General features: G+C 41.5%; 1 protein-coding gene and 1 long non-coding RNA gene across 2 annotated transcripts in view; one reads left to right on the top strand and one right to left on the bottom strand.

The window, feature by feature from the left end:
* The window catches only part of LOC136885413 (roundabout homolog 3), a 301,768-nt gene extending 288,275 nt beyond the window's left edge, over positions 1-13,493 (bottom strand). The window contains exons 1-2 of the mRNA XM_068230336.1: positions 13,222-13,493; positions 11,525-11,816 (exon numbers count right to left, since the gene is read on the bottom strand). Coding sequence (XP_068086437.1) covers positions 11,525-11,597 — 73 coding nt within the window. The 5' untranslated portion in view covers positions 11,598-11,816; positions 13,222-13,493. The remainder of the gene's footprint in view (positions 1-11,524; positions 11,817-13,221) is intronic.
* Positions 1-19,584, top strand: part of LOC137502999 (uncharacterized) — a 755,060-nt gene that overhangs the window by 61,872 nt on the left and 673,604 nt on the right. The gene's annotated exons all lie outside the window — the stretch shown is intronic.

The following is a 19,584-nucleotide window of genomic DNA, read 5'->3' on the forward strand; positions in this document are numbered from 1 at the left end:
GCAAGTGTATTCGAATTTAGAGGATTTCGCTACCGTACATTGAAATAAAAACAAAATACCAACAATTTTTCATAAAGAATTTAATTGGGCACCTACTGTTCATGTATATATAATTGTATAACAATTAAATGATATGAATACATTCACAGCTATTTGAATAGGAAGATAATTAACAGAGCCTGACCTTTTTTTTGAGAAACAATAATCAACAGAAAAGATCATGCCCTAGTCTTTTACATCCTTACAACGTGGTCTTACTGTGTTTCTTATTAATATCATCTGTCAAATACGTAATCTTATCGACAGAAACATAGAAATCTGTACAGTACCTGTGTCATATTATGATTACCGGTACATGAAATACTGAACTTGAAGTACTGTACTTAAAGTACTAAAAGACAGTTGTAATAAATTACCTTCAGCGTTTTCTATATTAAGAAAGTAATCACCGATACTGCGTTTCTAAAAGGTTACGCCAGTATGTTGACAAGCACTGAATGCCTCTTGAGTTGTGTGCATTAAATTATGAATGGTAACTGTTGTTATCTATTGATGTGGTATTTCTTTGGGTTCTAAGGCAAAAATACTCTGCACATATGCAACAAGAGTGATGTTCTTAGCTTCTCCTAACTAGTTTATTGATAACCCATGCAGCTGTATAGTACAAAGTGATGGTGGTGATTATTGTTTTAAGAGGAAGTACAATCGGAAAACCATCCTCTATTAACACTAATCAGAAGAAAACAAATGGAAGGGGTCCAATACTTCGAAAAATGAAGGTATCGGACAATGAAAGATGAAGGCCACAAAGTGCGTGGAAATGAAAAACTTCCTAGGACTCGAATGAGCTAATGCCGTCGCGGTCGGAAAAGAACAAGTGTTGACCAGGGGAGGTCGGATGGGCTAGAATAGGTGAGAGCCTGACACAAGTAAGTGAAAGCAATGTAAATACTCAGCTAAGGGCCTCGTAGTCACAACCCAAATTGATTTCGCCCTGTGAGAGGGGGCAATAGAATAACACCCACGGTATCCCCTGCCTGTCATAAGAGGCGACTGAAAGGGGCGTCAGGAGCTCCTAACTAGGGAGCGAAGGTTGGCGACCACGGGACTCTTAGCTGAGTCCTAACATTCATGCATATAATAATAATAATAATAATAATAATAATAATAATAATAATAATAATAATAATAATAATAATAATAATGGTTAAGAAAATTAAAGTCATTGGTAGACGCGATTCCATAAGAAATAGAAATTCAGTCACTATTAAGTTGAGTTAACCTAGGTTAGGCTATTTTAGGGATTACATTAGGATATTATGTTAGGCTACGGTACGTAAAATTACAGTAGTTGGTTGGTGAGAGTGAAGCGAGTGTTGCGATCTTTAAGTATTTGTCGAGCCATATAATGTACTACAGAGAGCATTTAAGATGAATGAAATATAGCTGTAAATAATAACTACAGTACCGTATAAGACTGCTATCAACAATTGTTGTTGTAATGATGGCAAGCTGGACACAAATTGTTGGTTTGAAGTGATAGGCTTATTGTTTGTTGTGATTGTAATTGGTAAATGGACAGGAACAAGCATTTCAAATATCTGTGAAACGTTTCTACATTGCATGTAGGGTTAAAACGATATTGTCTATAGTTTACATGAAAAGGAATGGAATGAAATGGCGTATGGCTTTTAGTGCCGGGAGTGTCCGAGGACAAGTTCGGCTTGTAAGGTCGTGATGAGGATGAAATGATGATGAACACGATAAGTACATACACCAAGCCCCCGTGCCAGCGAAATTAACCAATTACGGTTAAAATTCCTGACCTTGCCGGGAATCGAACCCGGGGCCCCTGTGACCAAAGGCCAGCACGCTAACCAACACAAACATCAATACTACTATTACACATTTCCTGTTACGTTTCTTGCTTGTTTTGAAAGACAATTATCTTTCTTTGGGAGGTTTCCTATTATATGTCAAAGACTTGGGTGGATTAGGGACGTTGAAAATTGTTGGGATGGAATAACACTTGAGCAGTTTCCGTCCATCTGCCGTCTTTAGTTCAACTTGCGATTCTTCAAAATGATGCTAGAAGAAAATACACAATGAGACCTATAAATATAAAACATCGTTCAAACAAACATATTATTATTCAGGAATAATACGAATAACTTCACTAACCGCGCACAAGACGGAATTACCTGTAGCTTGCCATTTATCACGCCTACAGTTTTGTACCCACTGAGCTCTCCTTTGCTTATTTCTCGGGAAGCGAAACACTCCAATTCCGTCAGTTGTCTTATTTTGACAATTTGGTGCGGCACAGTATCCCATATTCCTTCAAAATACAAGTAATAACTCACATCATTACATCGGGCACGCCCACATGACGATATTTAAGACCCAATATGGCCGCCACCGCAAAGGATTGTGGTAGCGTGACCAGACCTCCCTAGACAGACCTTGGTCTCCGCTTATCTTTCTATGTCTGCCCGACAGAGGGCTCTGATAAAGTTCTCTATGCAGATCTTTCTATATCAGTCTAACAGATGGCTCTGTGAAATCAAGTTATCACCAGTATGTTAGCTGTTGCTCCATGGTTGGTTTTCATAAGTGAGGAACAGACAGAAATTCATCTCAGGATATCCTATATTTCCAAAAAGTCCTTTTATTACGGAACTTTCATGGAATAATTCAGTATAGGGTTATTAAATGAAATATGTTCAATCCTTTGGTTTATTTTCCACAATATCAAGCACACGACGTTCATCAAGGTATGATGCCGCAAGATAATGATTTAATGAATCCTGGCCAGGGTGAAGGAGTTACCTCGAAGGTGGCCCGCCCCTACCCCTCAGGGAGGGGAAAAAACAGTAAAAAATAGTTATGAACCATGTAATGCAGTACAATAGTACAGTGTCCTTTGCATTCTTCTCGAGTAGGTAACCGTAACTACATTTCGGGATTAGATTCTTACTGTTTTCAGATTCAGCGGATGATTCATAGGTACATTTCAGATTTGCTGCCTGATGAGAATTGCGGAGCATTATACAGCCAGCTTTATATGATAGACTCGAGTATGGCGATCAGAATTCGTTGTGAAAATACTATGAGTTGCCAACGTTCTAAATGGTCTTCCGGAGTTCAGTGTATTTTCCGTAACTTATCTCACGCTTCCTGTATCATCCGCCTTTGTTCGCAGCTATTGCTTTGGCATGCCACTAGTAGAGTATGACTGGCTGGTTCACGGCTTTTTATAAGCGAATCTTCAACTGTTTCAGGGACATTTGGAAGGGAACAGTTGTGTTAAAGTGTAGAAAGATCGGATCCGGGCGTTGATTTCCGCCTCGCATGACGACTCCCCAGTGAAAAGCGCTTCCAGGCATTTGAATTCGCGGACTATCGTGCAGGTCCGATCTCTGAAGCTGTCGAAGAACTGTTAATAGCCCTCGAGTCAGCACAAGGCAATGCGTCTTAGCTCCTTTATGAGGATCCACCATCTTCAGTGCTCTGGTCATTTGTATAAACTCGTCCTCAGAGCTAGTGAGTAAGCACATATCCTCTGCGTAGGCTAAGTACATCAGGTTCTTCCCTTTGACTTGGATATTCAGTAAGCGGGACGAATAAGCAATTATACTAGCTGCCTCTGTGTATCAGTGCTAGTGTGTCGGCCTCTCCGAAGATAGCGGGCTCAAACCCGGCAGAGGCAGTCGGATTTTTGAAGGGTGGAAAAAATTCCATTCGACACTTCATGTCTACGATGTCAGCATGTAAAAGATCTCTGGCGACACATTTGTTGTTTACCCGACAAAATTAATTAAATCTCAGCCATAGACGCCCAACAGAGTTTCGGTTTACTCGGTCTGCCATCTAGTGGGCCTAGAGTGAAACGGAACGTCGAAATTGACTAGCAGACAGCCAGATGGCGTCAAATTGAAATGTCTGCACACGGTAGCTGAGGCCATACGATTATTTATGTTTTATTAGCAGTTATACTCATGTTTTGTAGATCAAGAAAAGACGTATGGCACAATGAGGAATGGAGTGATGTTGTGCATAGAGAGCGAGTATGAGATATTCAATATTCTTCTGATTCTCCTCAATGACCGGGTGAGTTGGCCGTGCGGGTAGGAGCGCGCAGCTGTGAGCTCGCATCCGGGAGATCGTGGGTTCGAACCCCATTGTCGGCAGTCCTGAAGATTGTTTTCCGTGGTTTCCCACGTTCACACCAAGCAAATGCTGGGGCCTTACCTTAGTTAAGGCCACGGCCGCTTCCTTCCCATTCCTAGGCCTTTCCTGTCCCATCGTCGCCATAAGACCTATCTGTGTCGGTGCGACATAAAGCACGCTCATATTAGTGGGTGACATGGATGATTTCCAAGTGTTTCTGATCTTTGGACTACAGCTTCAACTGGCATTAGGTGTGCTTGTCTTCAATGTTGTCTATAAATTGCACTCCAGGTCTTCCTTTGGTGCTCCGACCTACCATTCTCCCTTTAAACAGGGTGGTGCACTAGTCGGAATGAGGTAGCAAGAGGCAAAGGGACCTAATTATCCTTTTGTTCAAGATTCCAACCAATGAATGTGTCTTATTTGCTCCTTTGAGAACCTTCTCATTTGTGACTCTTATCAGTCCAAGGTATTCTTAAGAGTCAACGCCAGCACCATATCTCAAAGGCCTTCAGTGCCATTTTCACAGTGTCATTGTTTCCGAGGCACAGCTTACAACACTCCATACAAAACTTTTGACGAAGTGTTTTGGTACTTCCATGTGGTCTTACATGTTAGTAGCGACTGGGATAGGTTAATATAGACAATCGCGATGCATTGAGAAGGATGGTAGAATGAGTTCTTGGTTTGAAGTAGTTACAGGGGTTACACAAGGTCGTTATCTTTCACCTTTGTTGTTGATAGTTTACATGAATAATCTACTGGGAGGTATAAAGTGGCAGGGAGGGATTCTTCTGTTAGGAGAACATGTAGTAAGCAGCGTGTCCTATATCGACAACTAGGCTGTGCTGAATGCTTGCGACTTGAAAATAAGTCCAGTGAGTATGATAAGAAAATGAGTATTTATTCCATACTATCATCAATTTGCCTTCTTCCACACTCAAAAGTGTAGGAAAATGACACGTTTCCTTCAGTAGCTAAGTTACTTTTCGTGCACGTTTATTTGAAATGCGTCTTTGATTGGTTGAAGTACGGATTCCTTACCAGCAGATCCTCTTATTATTTCAAGTTTCCCCTCGAGTATTGATTTCACGAACTTCCCTGCAAGTATCTCATTTGTTATATCGATTGTTTTGATCACGGCCACCTCGATCATGTATAGTATGGATGGCGACGTGTCAATATTATTTATAAAAAATAATTAAAATTAAGAGCCTCCGTGACTCATGTGGCAGCGCGCCGGCCTCTCACCGCCGGGTTCCCTGGTTCAAATCCCGGTCACTCCACGTGAGATTTGTGCTGGAGGAAACGGACGCGGGACAGGTTTATCTCCGGGTACTCTGGATTTTCCTGTCATCTTTCATTCAACCAACACTCTCCAATAACAGTTCATCTGTCAGTCAATAATCATTGTCTCAGAGTTGTGCGACAGGCTTTGGCAGCCGGCACAGTTCCTGTCCTCGCCGTTAGATGGGGGCTTCATTCATTCCACTCCTGAGCCGGTCGAATGACTTGAAACAGGCAGATGATTTAAATTTTTATGTGCGGGATTTAAAGCTTTCACAGGATTTGCCACGTATGCTTGGATACACTGCCTCAGGTTCCGAATAGCAGATCCATAACGGATCAGTTTTCTGGGTGAATGTTATGCGCGTAAATGCACTTCTTTCCCTAGTCAACTTCTTTGGCCTAAGAGAAGTCTCTTTCAAACCGGTCGAGTCTTCTGAAAATCAAAATCAAAATCCACAGCCTGTTTCCAGTCATTTGATAGAGCCCCCATCCAGCGCCGAGGATAGCAACCGTGACGGCTGCCGAAGCCTGTCGCACTCCTCTGGGGGCAATGATTAATGAATGACAGATGAAATGAAATATTGGAGGATGTTGCTGGAATGAAAGATGGCAGGCAAAACCGGAGTACCCGGAGATAAAGCTGCCCCGCCTCCGCTTGCCCAGTACAAATCTCACATGGAGTGACCGGTATTTGAACCACGGAGCCCAGCGGTGAGAGGCTGGCGCGTTGCCGCCTGAGCCACGGAGGATCTCCCGAGTCTGCTGGTGGATGGCAATATTATTTACTCTCCTGTTGGACCCCGTCGAAGAGAAACAGTTTACTTCTTCATAAGCAGTTCAGTGTAGATGCTAAGGTTGCTCTCTCTCTCTCTCTCTCTCTCTCTCTCTCTCTCTCTCTCTCTTTCTCTGTACGTGTGTGCGTTTGTGTTTTGATGGGTCTTACTTAGCAATTTTCCTTTGCGCCAGTATTCTAATGCATGACGAAGTGTTTCTTTGTGCCCACAATCTGGATGCCGAGACATCTACCAGTCACGGCTTAAACCTTTGAAATACTGCATGATATTTTAAGTGCGTTTGTCCATTCTTAGTCTTCTTCTTCTTTTTTATCTGTTTACCCTCCAGCGTCAGTTTTTCCGTCGGACTCAGAGAGGGTTCCCACCTCAGGGATCGCACCTCTACCTCCTCAAGCCAGTGTCCTGGAGGTTCTGCCTCTGGGTCGGGGATACAGCTGGGTAGGATGACCAGTACCTCGCCCAGGCGGCCTCACCTGCTATGCTGAATAGGGGCCTAGTGTGGGGGGGGGGCTACTAAGATTGGAAGGGATAGACAAGGAAGAGGGAAGGAATCGGCCGTGGCCTTAAGTTAGGTACCATCCCGGCATTTGCCTAGAGGAGAAGTGGGGAAGCTACGGAAAACCACTTTCAGGATGGCTGAGGTGGGAATCGAGCCCGGGCCTCCGGGGGTGGTAGCTAATCACACTAACCACTATGCCACAGAGGCGGACGCATTTGTCCATTCATAGCTTGAAAATCTTTCTCTGTTACTTATCCAGATGTTTGGTTTATGATAACGGGGATAAAATTCAACGCATTTCACTTATAAATTGTGTAGTGTCCAAGTGTGGAATGTTTGTTCCCGTGGTAGATTCCGAATTCGTTGACCTGCGGATGGATTATTAGTTTCGACAATGTCTAACATATCCAATATTGACTTTCTTTCTGCCCGGAAGTAGCTGCTTCTGGGAATCAGTGGTAGAATGCCGGCCTCCAGATCCCAAGATAGCGGGTTCAAACCAGGCAAAGGTAGTCGGATTTTTGAAGGGTGGAATAAAGTCCATTCGACACTCCATATCGTAAGATGTCGGCATGTAAAAGATCTCTGGTGGCACATTTGGTGTTTAACCGAGAAAATTGATTCAGTCACAGCCTAAGACGCCCAGAAGTGTTTCGATTTACTCTGTCTGCCATCTAGTGCGCCTGGAGTAAAAGAGAACGTCGAAATTAACGAACAGACAGCCTGACGGCGTCAAATTGAAATGTCTGCACACGGTAGCTGAGGCCATACGATTATTACTTTTTTATTGCCCGTAAGTTTCGGGCTGTGTGAGGTTGATCGTCAGAACTGAAGGGATTTCAGTTGGAATGAAGCCTGAAGGAACTGAAAGTAAGATCGGAAATATGAAACTGAAAGAGGCGATTCACTTCAAATAGTTAGGATGTGTGTAGTATAGTAAATGGATTGGAAAAAAAGAGAAGGAAAAAATAAACCACTTTCCCCTTTGGTAAATTCAGATGATTATAAATATGTCTCGTGGTCATGGCCATCGGTTACGTAGCGCATTCCTAACCACGAAATGTCACTGTAAAATTTGTCACAAATGGAACATCATAATTGCATGTATTCATATTTCTCTAATAACGCCGGTATTTCTTAATTTACCGCAGATTTTTCACTTCATTTGTGTAAAAGCAATTATGATGTTCCATTTGTGAAATATTTTACAGTGATATTTCGTGGATAGGAATGCGCTACATAACCTATGGCCATCTATTAACGGCTGCTAATTCCAGATGACAATCAGTCATAAGAAATGGCCTGTAAGGTTGTCCTGGTTATGCAATGAGGGGGGAGAAAATGCACTCATCTTCACATAACAAAACACAACACAACAGTCTGTGAGTCACTACAGAGGAAAAAACGTAATACTGAATATATTCATCTAGTGAGCTTGGTGATAGGGAAGTACCCATCTTAAAACACATCGATGGCAGAGAAGGAAATTGTTGTGGATCAAATAAATGGTTTTTTTGACAGTCGAGAATTTCCCATCAATCTATAGCTTATTTCGACCTCAACCTTCGAAAATGTTAAAACACAAAATCTGAAGTATTGATGACAGGAAGCAATTGTAATAGTTTTCAATGTTCTGACATTAATCGCTTTGCATAATATGAAAGGATTACCCATTGAGTTGACACTCGTCTTCAGGTTATAATAATGAATGATGTAAGATCTATGTAGACAACAACTAGTGTGGCAGCGATAAGCTCTGTACTGTAATCCTTAGGTTCTCAGCCATCGATATGCAGTTCTTACCCGTGAACCTTGCCTGCTGCCATTTCTTGATGGATACAGTACTTTTGTATCCGTCTCTTGGCACAGGCCAGAGTAAAGTCCCAGTCTCATCCATGGCTGCTGGGGTATGGGTGGTGCTGAGTAATGACATTCAGAGCATGACTAGTGCATCTGAGTGTTATGAAAGGTGTTGCTCATAGAGTCAGTCGTGCTGCAATAGCACTTTCTGACCCAGTGAGGAAAGCAATGGCAAACTACCTCACTCCTCGTCTTGCCTAGTACGCCTCATTTTGGTGCTGCCATTGGTTTTTGCGGTTTCCTTATAACCGCATAACCTTTGGTGGTGTTATTTGAGGATCCAACCAGCCTCTGAGCTGATGACCTAACAGACAGACAGACCCGTGAACCCCATCAGTGTATGCGTAAGAAGTGGACGCATTGATTTACTGCGATGGTAATAATAATAATAATAATAATAATAATAATAATAATAATAATAATAATTCCAGCCCCGTTGTGTAGGGATAGCGTGTCTGCCTCTTTCTCCGAGATCGCGAGATTTTTACTTGGATCTGAGGGCTGATTTGATGTCGACTCAGCTTCAGGTCAGGTAGCGGCCTCAATCTAGGAAGCCAACAATGTTTTCAGTTTGCACCAACGCAGGTAGGTTTCATAGGGAGAATGGGACAGGAAAGGCAAGGGGTGGGAACGTAGCGATTGGGGCGTTAATTAAGATACAGTCCCAGCACTGTCTGGTTTGAAAATGGGAAGCCACAGAAAATCACCTTCAAAGCTGCCGAGAGTGGGGTTCGAACCCGCTATCTCCCGAATGTAAGCTCACAGCAGCGTGCTCCTAACTGCGCGGCCAACTAACTCGGTGAAAGCCAAGAGTAGTATTAGGAATAGGCTGGAACAAGTTTCCTTCGTAAACAGAACCAAAACGGAATGGAACAAATTACCTTCAGCAGTCTTTGATAGAGTCCCTTCCGGTATCAAGACATTTAAGAAGATCATTAGTGTTAATGTAAAGTCAAAAGTAAAAGATTTAAATGATGGACACTGAATTTGTGATTACCTATACATTTTTCAATGTCTGATATTTATTTTCACCTGTTCCTGGTATACAACCGTGATATAAAATGATATTATATCATATTTTAATGGTGTGACTATGTAGTTACATGCCTTCGTACTGGATTTAGAATGTTAAACTAGAAGCTTTTCTCTTGTACTTTCTTTCATGGAATTGCTTGTTTTTTTTGTTATTCGCTTTACGTCGCACCGATACAGATATGTTTTACGGCGACGATGGGATAGGAAAGGCCTAGGAATTGGAAGGAAGCGGCGGTGGTCTTAATTAAGGTACAGCCCCGGCATTAGCCTGGTGTGAAAATGGGAAACCACGGAAAACCATCTTCGGGGCTGCCGATAGTGGGCTCGAACCCACTATCTCCCGATTACTGGATACTGGCCGCACTTAAGCGACTGCAGCTATCGAGCTCGGTGAATTGCTTGTTGTAGTCTTGTTGTTGTTGTTGTTGTTGTTGTTGTTGTTCGGTAATTATGTTTTAAATTCAGTTTATTACCACACTACGGCAGGTGAACATTACCACCGGGATGTTTCCCAACTGCGATGTATTTGTTAATAATAATAATAATAATAATAATAATAATAATAATAATAATAATAATAAAATAATAATAATAATAAAATGAAAGAATTAGACATAACAAAGGAGGATTTAAAGAATTACCGGCCAGGTCGGGTATTTTAATCGAGCTGAATTAATTCTTCTGACTCGGGGACTGGGTGTTTCTGTTTGTCTCAACACTTCCCTCTTCATATTCAGGCATCACACCACCAACCACCTCGGAAACACGCAATAGTGATTATAATACTCCACATAGGGTTGGCGTCAAGAATGACATCCGTACATAAAACAGGGCCAAATCCACATATGTGTGACACAATTCGCACCCGCGACCCCGCAGATGTGGGAAAAGCGGAGGAGGAAGAAGAAGAAGAAGAAGAAGAAGAAGAAGAAGAAGAAGACAGAATGACAGGGAAAACGAAAAATTAAGGAGTTAATATCCTTGTTACTGTGGACACGACCATGGTGTTCCCTGCCTGTCGCAATAGGCAACACGAGATTGAGCTTTGAAGCACGTTGGTTGGCGACCATGAGGCTGTCAACTGAGTCCTGACATTGCTTACACTTACTTGTCCCAGGCTCTTCACTTTCATCTATCCTATCCGACCTCCCTTGATCAACTCTTGTTCTTTTCCGACCCCGACGCTATTAGATCACTCGAGGCCTAGGGAGGCTTTCATTTTCACGCCATTCGTGGCCCTTGCCGTTCATTGGCCGATACCTTCATTTTTCGAAGTGTCGGACCCCTTCCATTTTCCCCTCTGAGTAGTGTTATATAGAGGATGGTTGCCTAGTTGTACTTCCCCTTAAAATAGTAATCACCACCACCACCACCACCACCACCACCTCCTCCTTCTTCTGCCGCTTTTTCCCACATATGTGGGGTCGCGGGTGCAAAGTGTTTCGCACATGTGGAATTGGCCCTCTTCCTGACGACAACCCTATGTATAGAGAGATATTCACTAATGGTGTGTTTTTGTGGGGGTTCGTAGTGTGGTGCGTTGTCTGAATATGAAGTGGGAAGTGTTGGTACACGCACAAATACGGAGACCCGAGCCAGCAATAATGAAACTCGATTTAAATCCTCGACCCGGCTGGAAATCGAAGCCGGAACCCTCTGAACCTAAGGCCTCAACGCTGACCATTCATCCAAGGTGTAGAAATATTCTTAAATTGTGTGCGATGTACAGATAAAACTCTCTTATTTTATACATACTGATTACACTTACATCTACCGGGGTTCAAATCTCGACCTTCTAACTCGAAAGCGAACTACTGTACTGTTCACGCCATCTACAAAACACACTAAAATGTAGAAGAACATGATTCACACTTACATGGTAAGCCAAGCAGTATCAAGATCACCAGCTGTGTAGACCAGAGTATCCATTGTCGCGGTCCAGAGCTCATCGCGTAATATTTTACATTCACCCCGCCATGTCATAGTAAGAAATATCTAGTTCATTTATTAAAAAAAAAAACTTTCTTAAAAACACACGTTAGGAAGATCACTCGTAATGGTAATCTACCACTACACCACACACGAATATTGTTATTAACTATATCACACGAGCACACCTCTGTTGAGTTTATGAATATCTGTAGGCTATAAAAAATTATTGAGTGTCCCTGTAAAATAAGGAACCATGAAATTTCTGTGACATGAAAGGCATAACATTTATTTAAGGAATATTAAGGAGAAAACGTTTTTATTAATTTGTTTTCCAAATTACTACCCTAAATATACAATTTCAATCTTGAAGTTCAGTGAATTATTTAAACCTACACTATGTCACAATGGAAAAACTTCATTTTTATTATAGTCCATTGTAATTTATAATACATATTAAACCGTTATATTTTTTTTAAATTATCATTTTAGTTGTTCTTGATTCATCAAATACACGTCTAAACTTCGTTCTAACTTTGCATTTATTTTCTAAGTTAATATTGTGTCGAACTTGCTTAAAAGATATTCTTTTGTAGCAAACATTCTGATAAATATTAGAGCTCAATCCATTTTAGACCATTACAAAATTAATTTAAGCTAGAAAAGAGATTTTATCAATCCCTCCCCTTAACTATGTGCAAACTTTCCTGTTACCTTTAAATTTAATGTTCTGCCTAACTTCTTAAAAATGTATTCCACTTTAGCATACGTAGGCTAAGAAATATCTTGCTTACAAGAGTTAAGATTTTAAATTATTCCCCATAAAATCAACATCGAAATTATTCCTAAAATTGCCATATCTGGACTGAGACATCCACAGCAAGTAATTTGAATTTTGAATAACTTTCATTCGATTTTTGGACGAAACATGGACGATAAATAGCTCAGAAAGAAAGAGATTAGAAGCTTTTGAAATGTGGTGTTACAGAAGAATGCTGAAGGTGAGATGGATAGATCGAATCACGAATGAAGAGATACTGAATCGATTTGGCGAGAAGAGATCGGTTTGGCTAAATTTGACAAGACGAGATAGAATGATAGGACACATCTTAAGACACCCAGGACTTGTTCAGTTTGTTTTTGAAGGAAGTGTAGGGGGTAAGAACGGTAGGGATAGACCAAGGTATGAATATGACAAGCAGATTAGAGCAGATGTAGGATGCAATAGTTACGTAGAATGAAAAGGTTAGCACAGGATAGGGTGGCATGGAGACTGCATCGTAACAGTCTATGGACTGATGACTAAAACAACAACAACAACATACATCCATGTCATATTTCAACACGTCAAGTAATCTGAAAGACACTAAATCGATCAAATTAACAATCTGGAATTTCAGAGAAGAAAATAGATGAAGAGAAATATAGGGAATCTTTAACGAAAGCACAATAGTTCTTCCAACTAATTGAATTGTTTGAATATTCACTGGTTATTTTGTTATTTATTTTTATAATTTCTAATTAATATTGTATTGTGAAAATAATTAGATCTATTGAAAGTTTTGAATGCAATCTACGATTGAAAAAATTAAATTTATGTCGTGCAGATAAAATATAAATTAATATGATTTATTTGTTCCATACCTTGTTTGTCAATAATTTACAACTCTTAATTATATATTGAAAAAGGAAAAAATTTCCTCGCAGAGACAAAATTAAATGGAATCGCAAAATATCAAATTTAAGATTATATTACGTAAATAAAATATATCTTTAAAAAATGAATTTTTTTGTTCGAAAAAGAGGTATTAGAGTTAATGAGAAATTTGTCTTCCTTCAGAAACTAAAATGTCATTTGATGTTTGGAATCGTTTCGCGAAGAACACCCACACAAGACATGCCTGTACCGCGCACTTAGCCGCACTCCGCCGCGAAACTCGCAGACAACTGAGCGCGCATTCTCCCAGTCTCTCACTCCCCCGTACGTTCCCTACCCTCTCCAATCAATGTATCAGAGAGCTGCGCACGCGCCTGGGGAGAACTCTTCCCTCCTTAGGCGCTTCTTCATTCACACCGACGCGACGCCAGAACATCGGACAGGCGACGTACATCTATATACACTGGGTTACCGGCTCAAATGTTTTAACTTCTTTGAGTTACCAACCGTTCCAGTTTACTTGGGGTAGTCCCCAGTTTTGCGGTCAGCTCCCGTGTCCCGGTTAACCCTTCCTGGGGACCCCAAAGTCCCGATTTTAGGTAGCATTAATTTTGTCGCCAGATGGACTATTAAGAAAGACATTGCAATAATATACCGACGTTCTTCCCTGATGAAGTTGGCAAGCATGACGATCTCTCAGTCACTGTTACCTCATCCTCACTGTTTGTTTGAATTTGTAATGGGCTGCGTAGTTGAGACGGTTGAGGCGCTGGCCTTTGAAGGTGCTCGAATATGTCAGCCTCGTATCGGTAGATTTATAGGCATTGAAAAGAAATCCTACGGGACTAAATTCCGGCACCTTGGCGTCTCCAAAACCGTTATTATTCTTTCTTTTTTCATCTGTTTACCATCCAGGGTTGGTTTTTCCGTCGGACTCTGCGAGGGATCCCACCTCTACCGCCTCAAGGGCAGTGTCCTGGAGCGTGAGACGTATGGTGGGGGATACAACTGGAAGGATGATCAGTACCTCGCCCAGGCGGCCTCTCCTGCTATGCTGAACAGGGGCCTTGGTGGGGGATGAGAAGATTAGAAGAGATAGGCTAGGAAGAGGAAAGGAAGCGGCCGTGGCTTTAAGTTAGGTACCATCCCGACATTTGCATAGAAGAGAAGTGGAAAACCACGGAAATCTACTTCGAGGTTGGCTGAAGTGGGAATCGAACCTGCCTCTACTCAGTTGATCTCCCGAGGCTGAGTTGACCCCTTCCAGCCCTCGTAGCACTTTTCAAATTTCATGACAGAGCCGGGAATCGAACCCAGGCCTGTGGGACTGGCAGCTAATCACATTGACCACTACAGAGAGTTATTATTATTATTATTATTATTATTATTATTATTATTATTATTATTATTTGAATTTGTATTAAGTATATTCCAATATGCTTATCGCACATATGTTGTCAAACCCTTGCCCCGTTCCTCTGCGGGGTCGGATATGAAGTGAAATGAATCCCCGTAGCGCGTTTTTACGACCGAATGCCCTTCGTGACGTCAACGTCATCAGAGCTGTTAATGAGATGAATTGAGTGACGCGGTATTTGAAGGGAGAGGGTGATACCCGATGCTGGCACATAGCCTACTGCTCTCGAATAGCACCAAGGGTTGTGCTCAAGGACTGAGGGTCCATCCGACGGACACATCGCCATGAGTAGCGTCGTATTAATAGCGGAGATGTTTGGAATTGAATCCAGGCTCTTAGCATCCAATCTAGTGTTTAGAAATTGTATAATCGAGCGAGGTGGCCGTGCGGTTAGGAGTGCATAGCTGTCAGCTTGCATTTGGGAGATAGTGGGTACGAATTCCACTGTCGGAAGCCTTGAAGATGATTTTCCGTGGTTTTCCATTTTACACCCCTTAATTAAAGCTTCGGCCGTTCCTTCCAAATCCCAGACCTATCCCATTCCTCCAAGTGCGCATGTTCTAGTGCTGAGCCCGAGCAACGTTTCTGAAATAACCAATCACAGGCCAAGTGTTTGTCATGTGACTTTCCGCCTCCCCGTAGGAACAAGTTCTGCTGACATCTGAGAAAAAACAAACAACTAAAATCATTCATGTTCATTTTCACACTTGAAAATATTTGACTGTTATTGATTTTCGATCCGCCCCGCTTATACAAAATGCTTTCTTGTGTCAATAAACTTTTTTTTATGCTATTTGTTCGGGGCGTCGGCCTAGGAAGATCTTGCAGCATATGTGAGGAACCTGCGTGTATTATGTAAACGATGGGGGTGTAAAGTGTTGAATGTGAGGAAACGAACATTAACGACGGCACAAACACCCAGTCCCCAGGCCAGGGATATTAATCATTTACAATTAAAAACTCCTGACCCGGCCGGGTGACAGGCGGACGCGCTGCCTCCTACACCACGGAAACGGACTCAATAAACAATAATGTGAAGCTCTGAACCGGAGGCCCCGGGTTCGATTCCCGGCCAGGTCAGGGATTTTTACTTGGACCCGGGGGCTGGTGTGAGGTCCACTCAGCCTACGTGATTAGAATTGGGGAGCTATCTGACGGTGAGATAGCGGCCCTGGTCTAGAAAGCCAAGAATAACGTTCGAGAGGATCGTACTGACCACACGACACCTCGTAATCTGCAGGCCTTCGGACTGAGCAGCGATCGCTTGGTAGGCCAAAGCCCTTCAGGGTCTGTAGTGCCATGAGGGGGGGAGTCGTGAAGATCTGAAATTGGAAGGAATAAGTGGAATACATCTGGGGAAGAAACGACAGAAGCTAGAAATGAAGTGTTTAGCTTTTGCCGATGACTTTGCCGTCTCAGCCAAAAACCGAGAAGAGGCTCAAAAGTTGATGGAGAGCGTGAATGAATATATGGAGCACAAGCACAAAGCGAGAAGTATAAGGAGGTAAAGCACGGCAAGATGAAATACCTGGGTGAACTCAACAGACTGGATAAATAGGCAAACAGACAACTTGGTCTACAAACTAACACAAAACAGCTATAACAACGACATTACAACTCAGTAATAAAACCGGAAGGATTGTACGTTTTAGAGTGTCTGATTGTAAATAAAAAAGAGGAGCGTCAAGAACTCGAAAAGAAGGAAAGGAAGATTCTGAGGAAATTTCTGGAACCACAAAGGACTACTGATGGATCTTGGAAGAAAAGGAGATATTAGGAGCTTTACAAGTTAACGGTCTCCTCCAAGTAGGTGGAAGAGGTCAAGAAGAAATTACATTTCAGATGATCCACAATAGAAGCGAGGTCAGGAGAAGTGTCGACAATCTAAAATAATTTGAAGAGAAACCACTAAAACGGACAACCGAATGGATCATTTCCGAAGAGGAGAAAAATGTGAGAAGCGAAAGAGTGAAGAGAGTTTTGGAAGAGAAGAGAAGAAAGGCCCAGAAGCCTTAAGTGCTAGGCGGTCCATAGATGGCCAAATTCGGAAAGAACTCTACAGTATGTTTGAAATGTTGCACATTCAGTTCCTAATCCACATTTTTCTTTCCTCTTTAAAGTGTGGATGTGATGTATAAGTTTCGTTTAGTCTGGACACTGATCAGATAGCGAACCCTGTAGATAAGCGATAAAGCAGCTTTGTTATATCACTATAAGGAAGAGCAATAACAGGGTTCCACAAAGGTTCTCTTCCTGGAAAGAAATTATGTAATTCTAAAGGAATTTACGTTGCTAAATTCGAATCTGAAATCAGAATTTCACTATCGGGGATAGTTTTCCATTAATCTGGAGATATATTATCTTGGTTTGTATTTCTATTCGATATGTTTGTATGTCTGACAAAGAAAATCGATCCTGGGAATGTTTCAAGAAAGTATCACAAATTTTCCTTGGAAGTAGAAGTGAGTTAAATATACAGAGTTTGTAAAAGAAAAGATCAAAGTTTATAAACATGTAGGGTATTGTTCTGGAAGTCTTCTATCAATTTCCGCACTCAGACGACAAAAAAAAATAATGGAAGGCTGTTATTCCTTGGTTTCAACAGATCGCAACAGCGCAAGCTGTACTGATCTGATAACGCTGAAACCTACCACAGACGTAGACAAAGGTGCCATCTAGTGGCTGGTGAGCACACAATGCCATAAATCCAATCTAAAGACAAATAGAGCAACATTTCAGATACTTATTGACTTGCTTACGAATGAAAAAGAAAATCCACCGCCTGTTTCCAGTCATTGCACCGGGTCAGGAATTGAGTCATCTAGCGGCGAGGATGGGAAATGTGTCGACTGCCGAAGCCTGTCGCACTCCTCTGGGGCAATCATAAATGACTGACAGATAAAATGAAATGTTAATAAAGAGTGTTGCTGGAATATAAGATGACAGGGAAAACCGAAGTACCCGGAGAAAAATCGGTACCTCCTCCACTCTGTCCAGCACAAATCTCACATGGAGTGACCGGGATTTGAACCACGGTATCCAGCGGTGAGAGGCCGGCGCGCTGCCACCTGATCCACGGAGGCTACTTGCCTACGTATATAACGACGAAATAAAAACACATAAAACAACAACTGTGGAATTCACATGAAACTTGTGGTAAACTGACGACTTGTAAACGAGTTATGTCGGACTCGAAGTCTGATGTGTGTCACTCACTTCACATTTGTTCCTTGTGTGTTTCTCATTTGTTGATAGTACCAGGTTACACAGTGTCATCAGTGGTTATAAATCAGGACCATCTAATATGTTGGTACTGTCATTCAATCAATCAATCAATCAATCAATCAATCAATCAATCAATCAATCAATCAATCAATCAATCAATCAATCAATCAATCAATCAATCAATCAATCAATCAATCAATCAATCAATCAATCAATCACTGCTGATCTCCATTTAGGGCAGTCGCCCAGGTGACAGATTCCCTATCTGTTGTTTTCCTAGCCTTTCCTTAAATGATTGCAAAGAAACTGGAAATTTATTGAACATCTCCCTCGGTAAGTTATTCCAATCCCTAACTCCCCTTCCTATAAACGAATATTTGGCCCAATTTGTCCTCTTGAATTCCAACTTTATCTTCATATTGTGATATTTTCTACTCTTGAAGACACCATCCAAACTTATTCGTCTACTGATGTCCTCCCACGTCGTCTCTACACTGACAGCTCGGGACATACCACTTAGTCGAGCAGCTCGTCTCCTTTCTCCCAAGTCTTCCCAGCCCAACCTTTGCAACACTTTTGTAACGCAATTCTTTTGTCAGAAATCGCCCTGAACAAATCGAGCTGCTTTTCTTTGGATTTTTTCCAGTTCCTGAATCAAGAAATCCTGGTGAGGGTTCCATACACTGGAACCATACTCTAGTATACAAATATGCTCTCTCCTTAAATCCTTACTACAACCCCTAAATACCCTCAAAACCATGTGCAGAGATCTGTGGACTTTATTTACAACCATATTTTTGTGATTACCCCAATTAAGATCTTTCCTTATATTAATACCTATGTATTTACAATGATCCCAAAAGGGAACGTTCACCCCATCAACGTAGTAATTAAAACTGAGAGGATTTTTCATATTTGTGAAACTCACAACCTGACTTTTATCCACGTTTATCATCATACCATTGCCTACTGTCGATCTCACAACATTATCAAGGTCATTTTGCAGTTGCTCACAATCTTGCAACTTATTTATAACTCTATACAGAATAACATCATCTGCGAAAAGCCTTATCTCTGATTCCACTTATTTACACATATCATTGATATATATAAGAAAACATAAAGTTCTAATAACACTGCCTTGAGAAATTCCCCATTTAATTATTAAAGGGACAGATAAAGCTTCACCTACTCAAATTCTCTGAGTTCCGTTTTCTAGAAACAGAGTCACCCATTCAGTCACTCTTTTGTCAAGTCCAATTCCACTCATTTTTGCCAGTTGTCTCCCATGATCTACCCTATCAAGAGCCTTAGACAGGTCAATCGCGATACAGTCCAATTGACCTCCTGAATCCAGGGTATCTGCTATATCTTGCTGGAATCCTACAAGTTGGGCTTCAGTGGAATAACCTTTTCTAAACCCAAACTGCGTTCTTTCAAACCAGTTATTAATTTCGCAAACATGCCTTATATAATAAGAAAGAATGCTTTCCCAAAGCTTACACACAATGCATGTCAAAATGGCTAGCCTGTAATTTTCAGCTTTATGTCTATCACCCTTTCCTTTATATACAGGGGCTACTATAGAAACTCTCCATTCATTTGGTAAAGTTTCTTCATGCAAACAATAATCAAACAAGTACTTCAGATATGGTACTATATACCAACCCATTGTCTTTAGTATATCTCCCGAAACCTTACCAATTCC

This window comes from Anabrus simplex, chromosome 14 (genome assembly GCF_040414725.1).
Source record: "Anabrus simplex isolate iqAnaSimp1 chromosome 14, ASM4041472v1, whole genome shotgun sequence".
Classification (NCBI taxonomy): domain Eukaryota; kingdom Metazoa; phylum Arthropoda; class Insecta; order Orthoptera; family Tettigoniidae; genus Anabrus; species Anabrus simplex.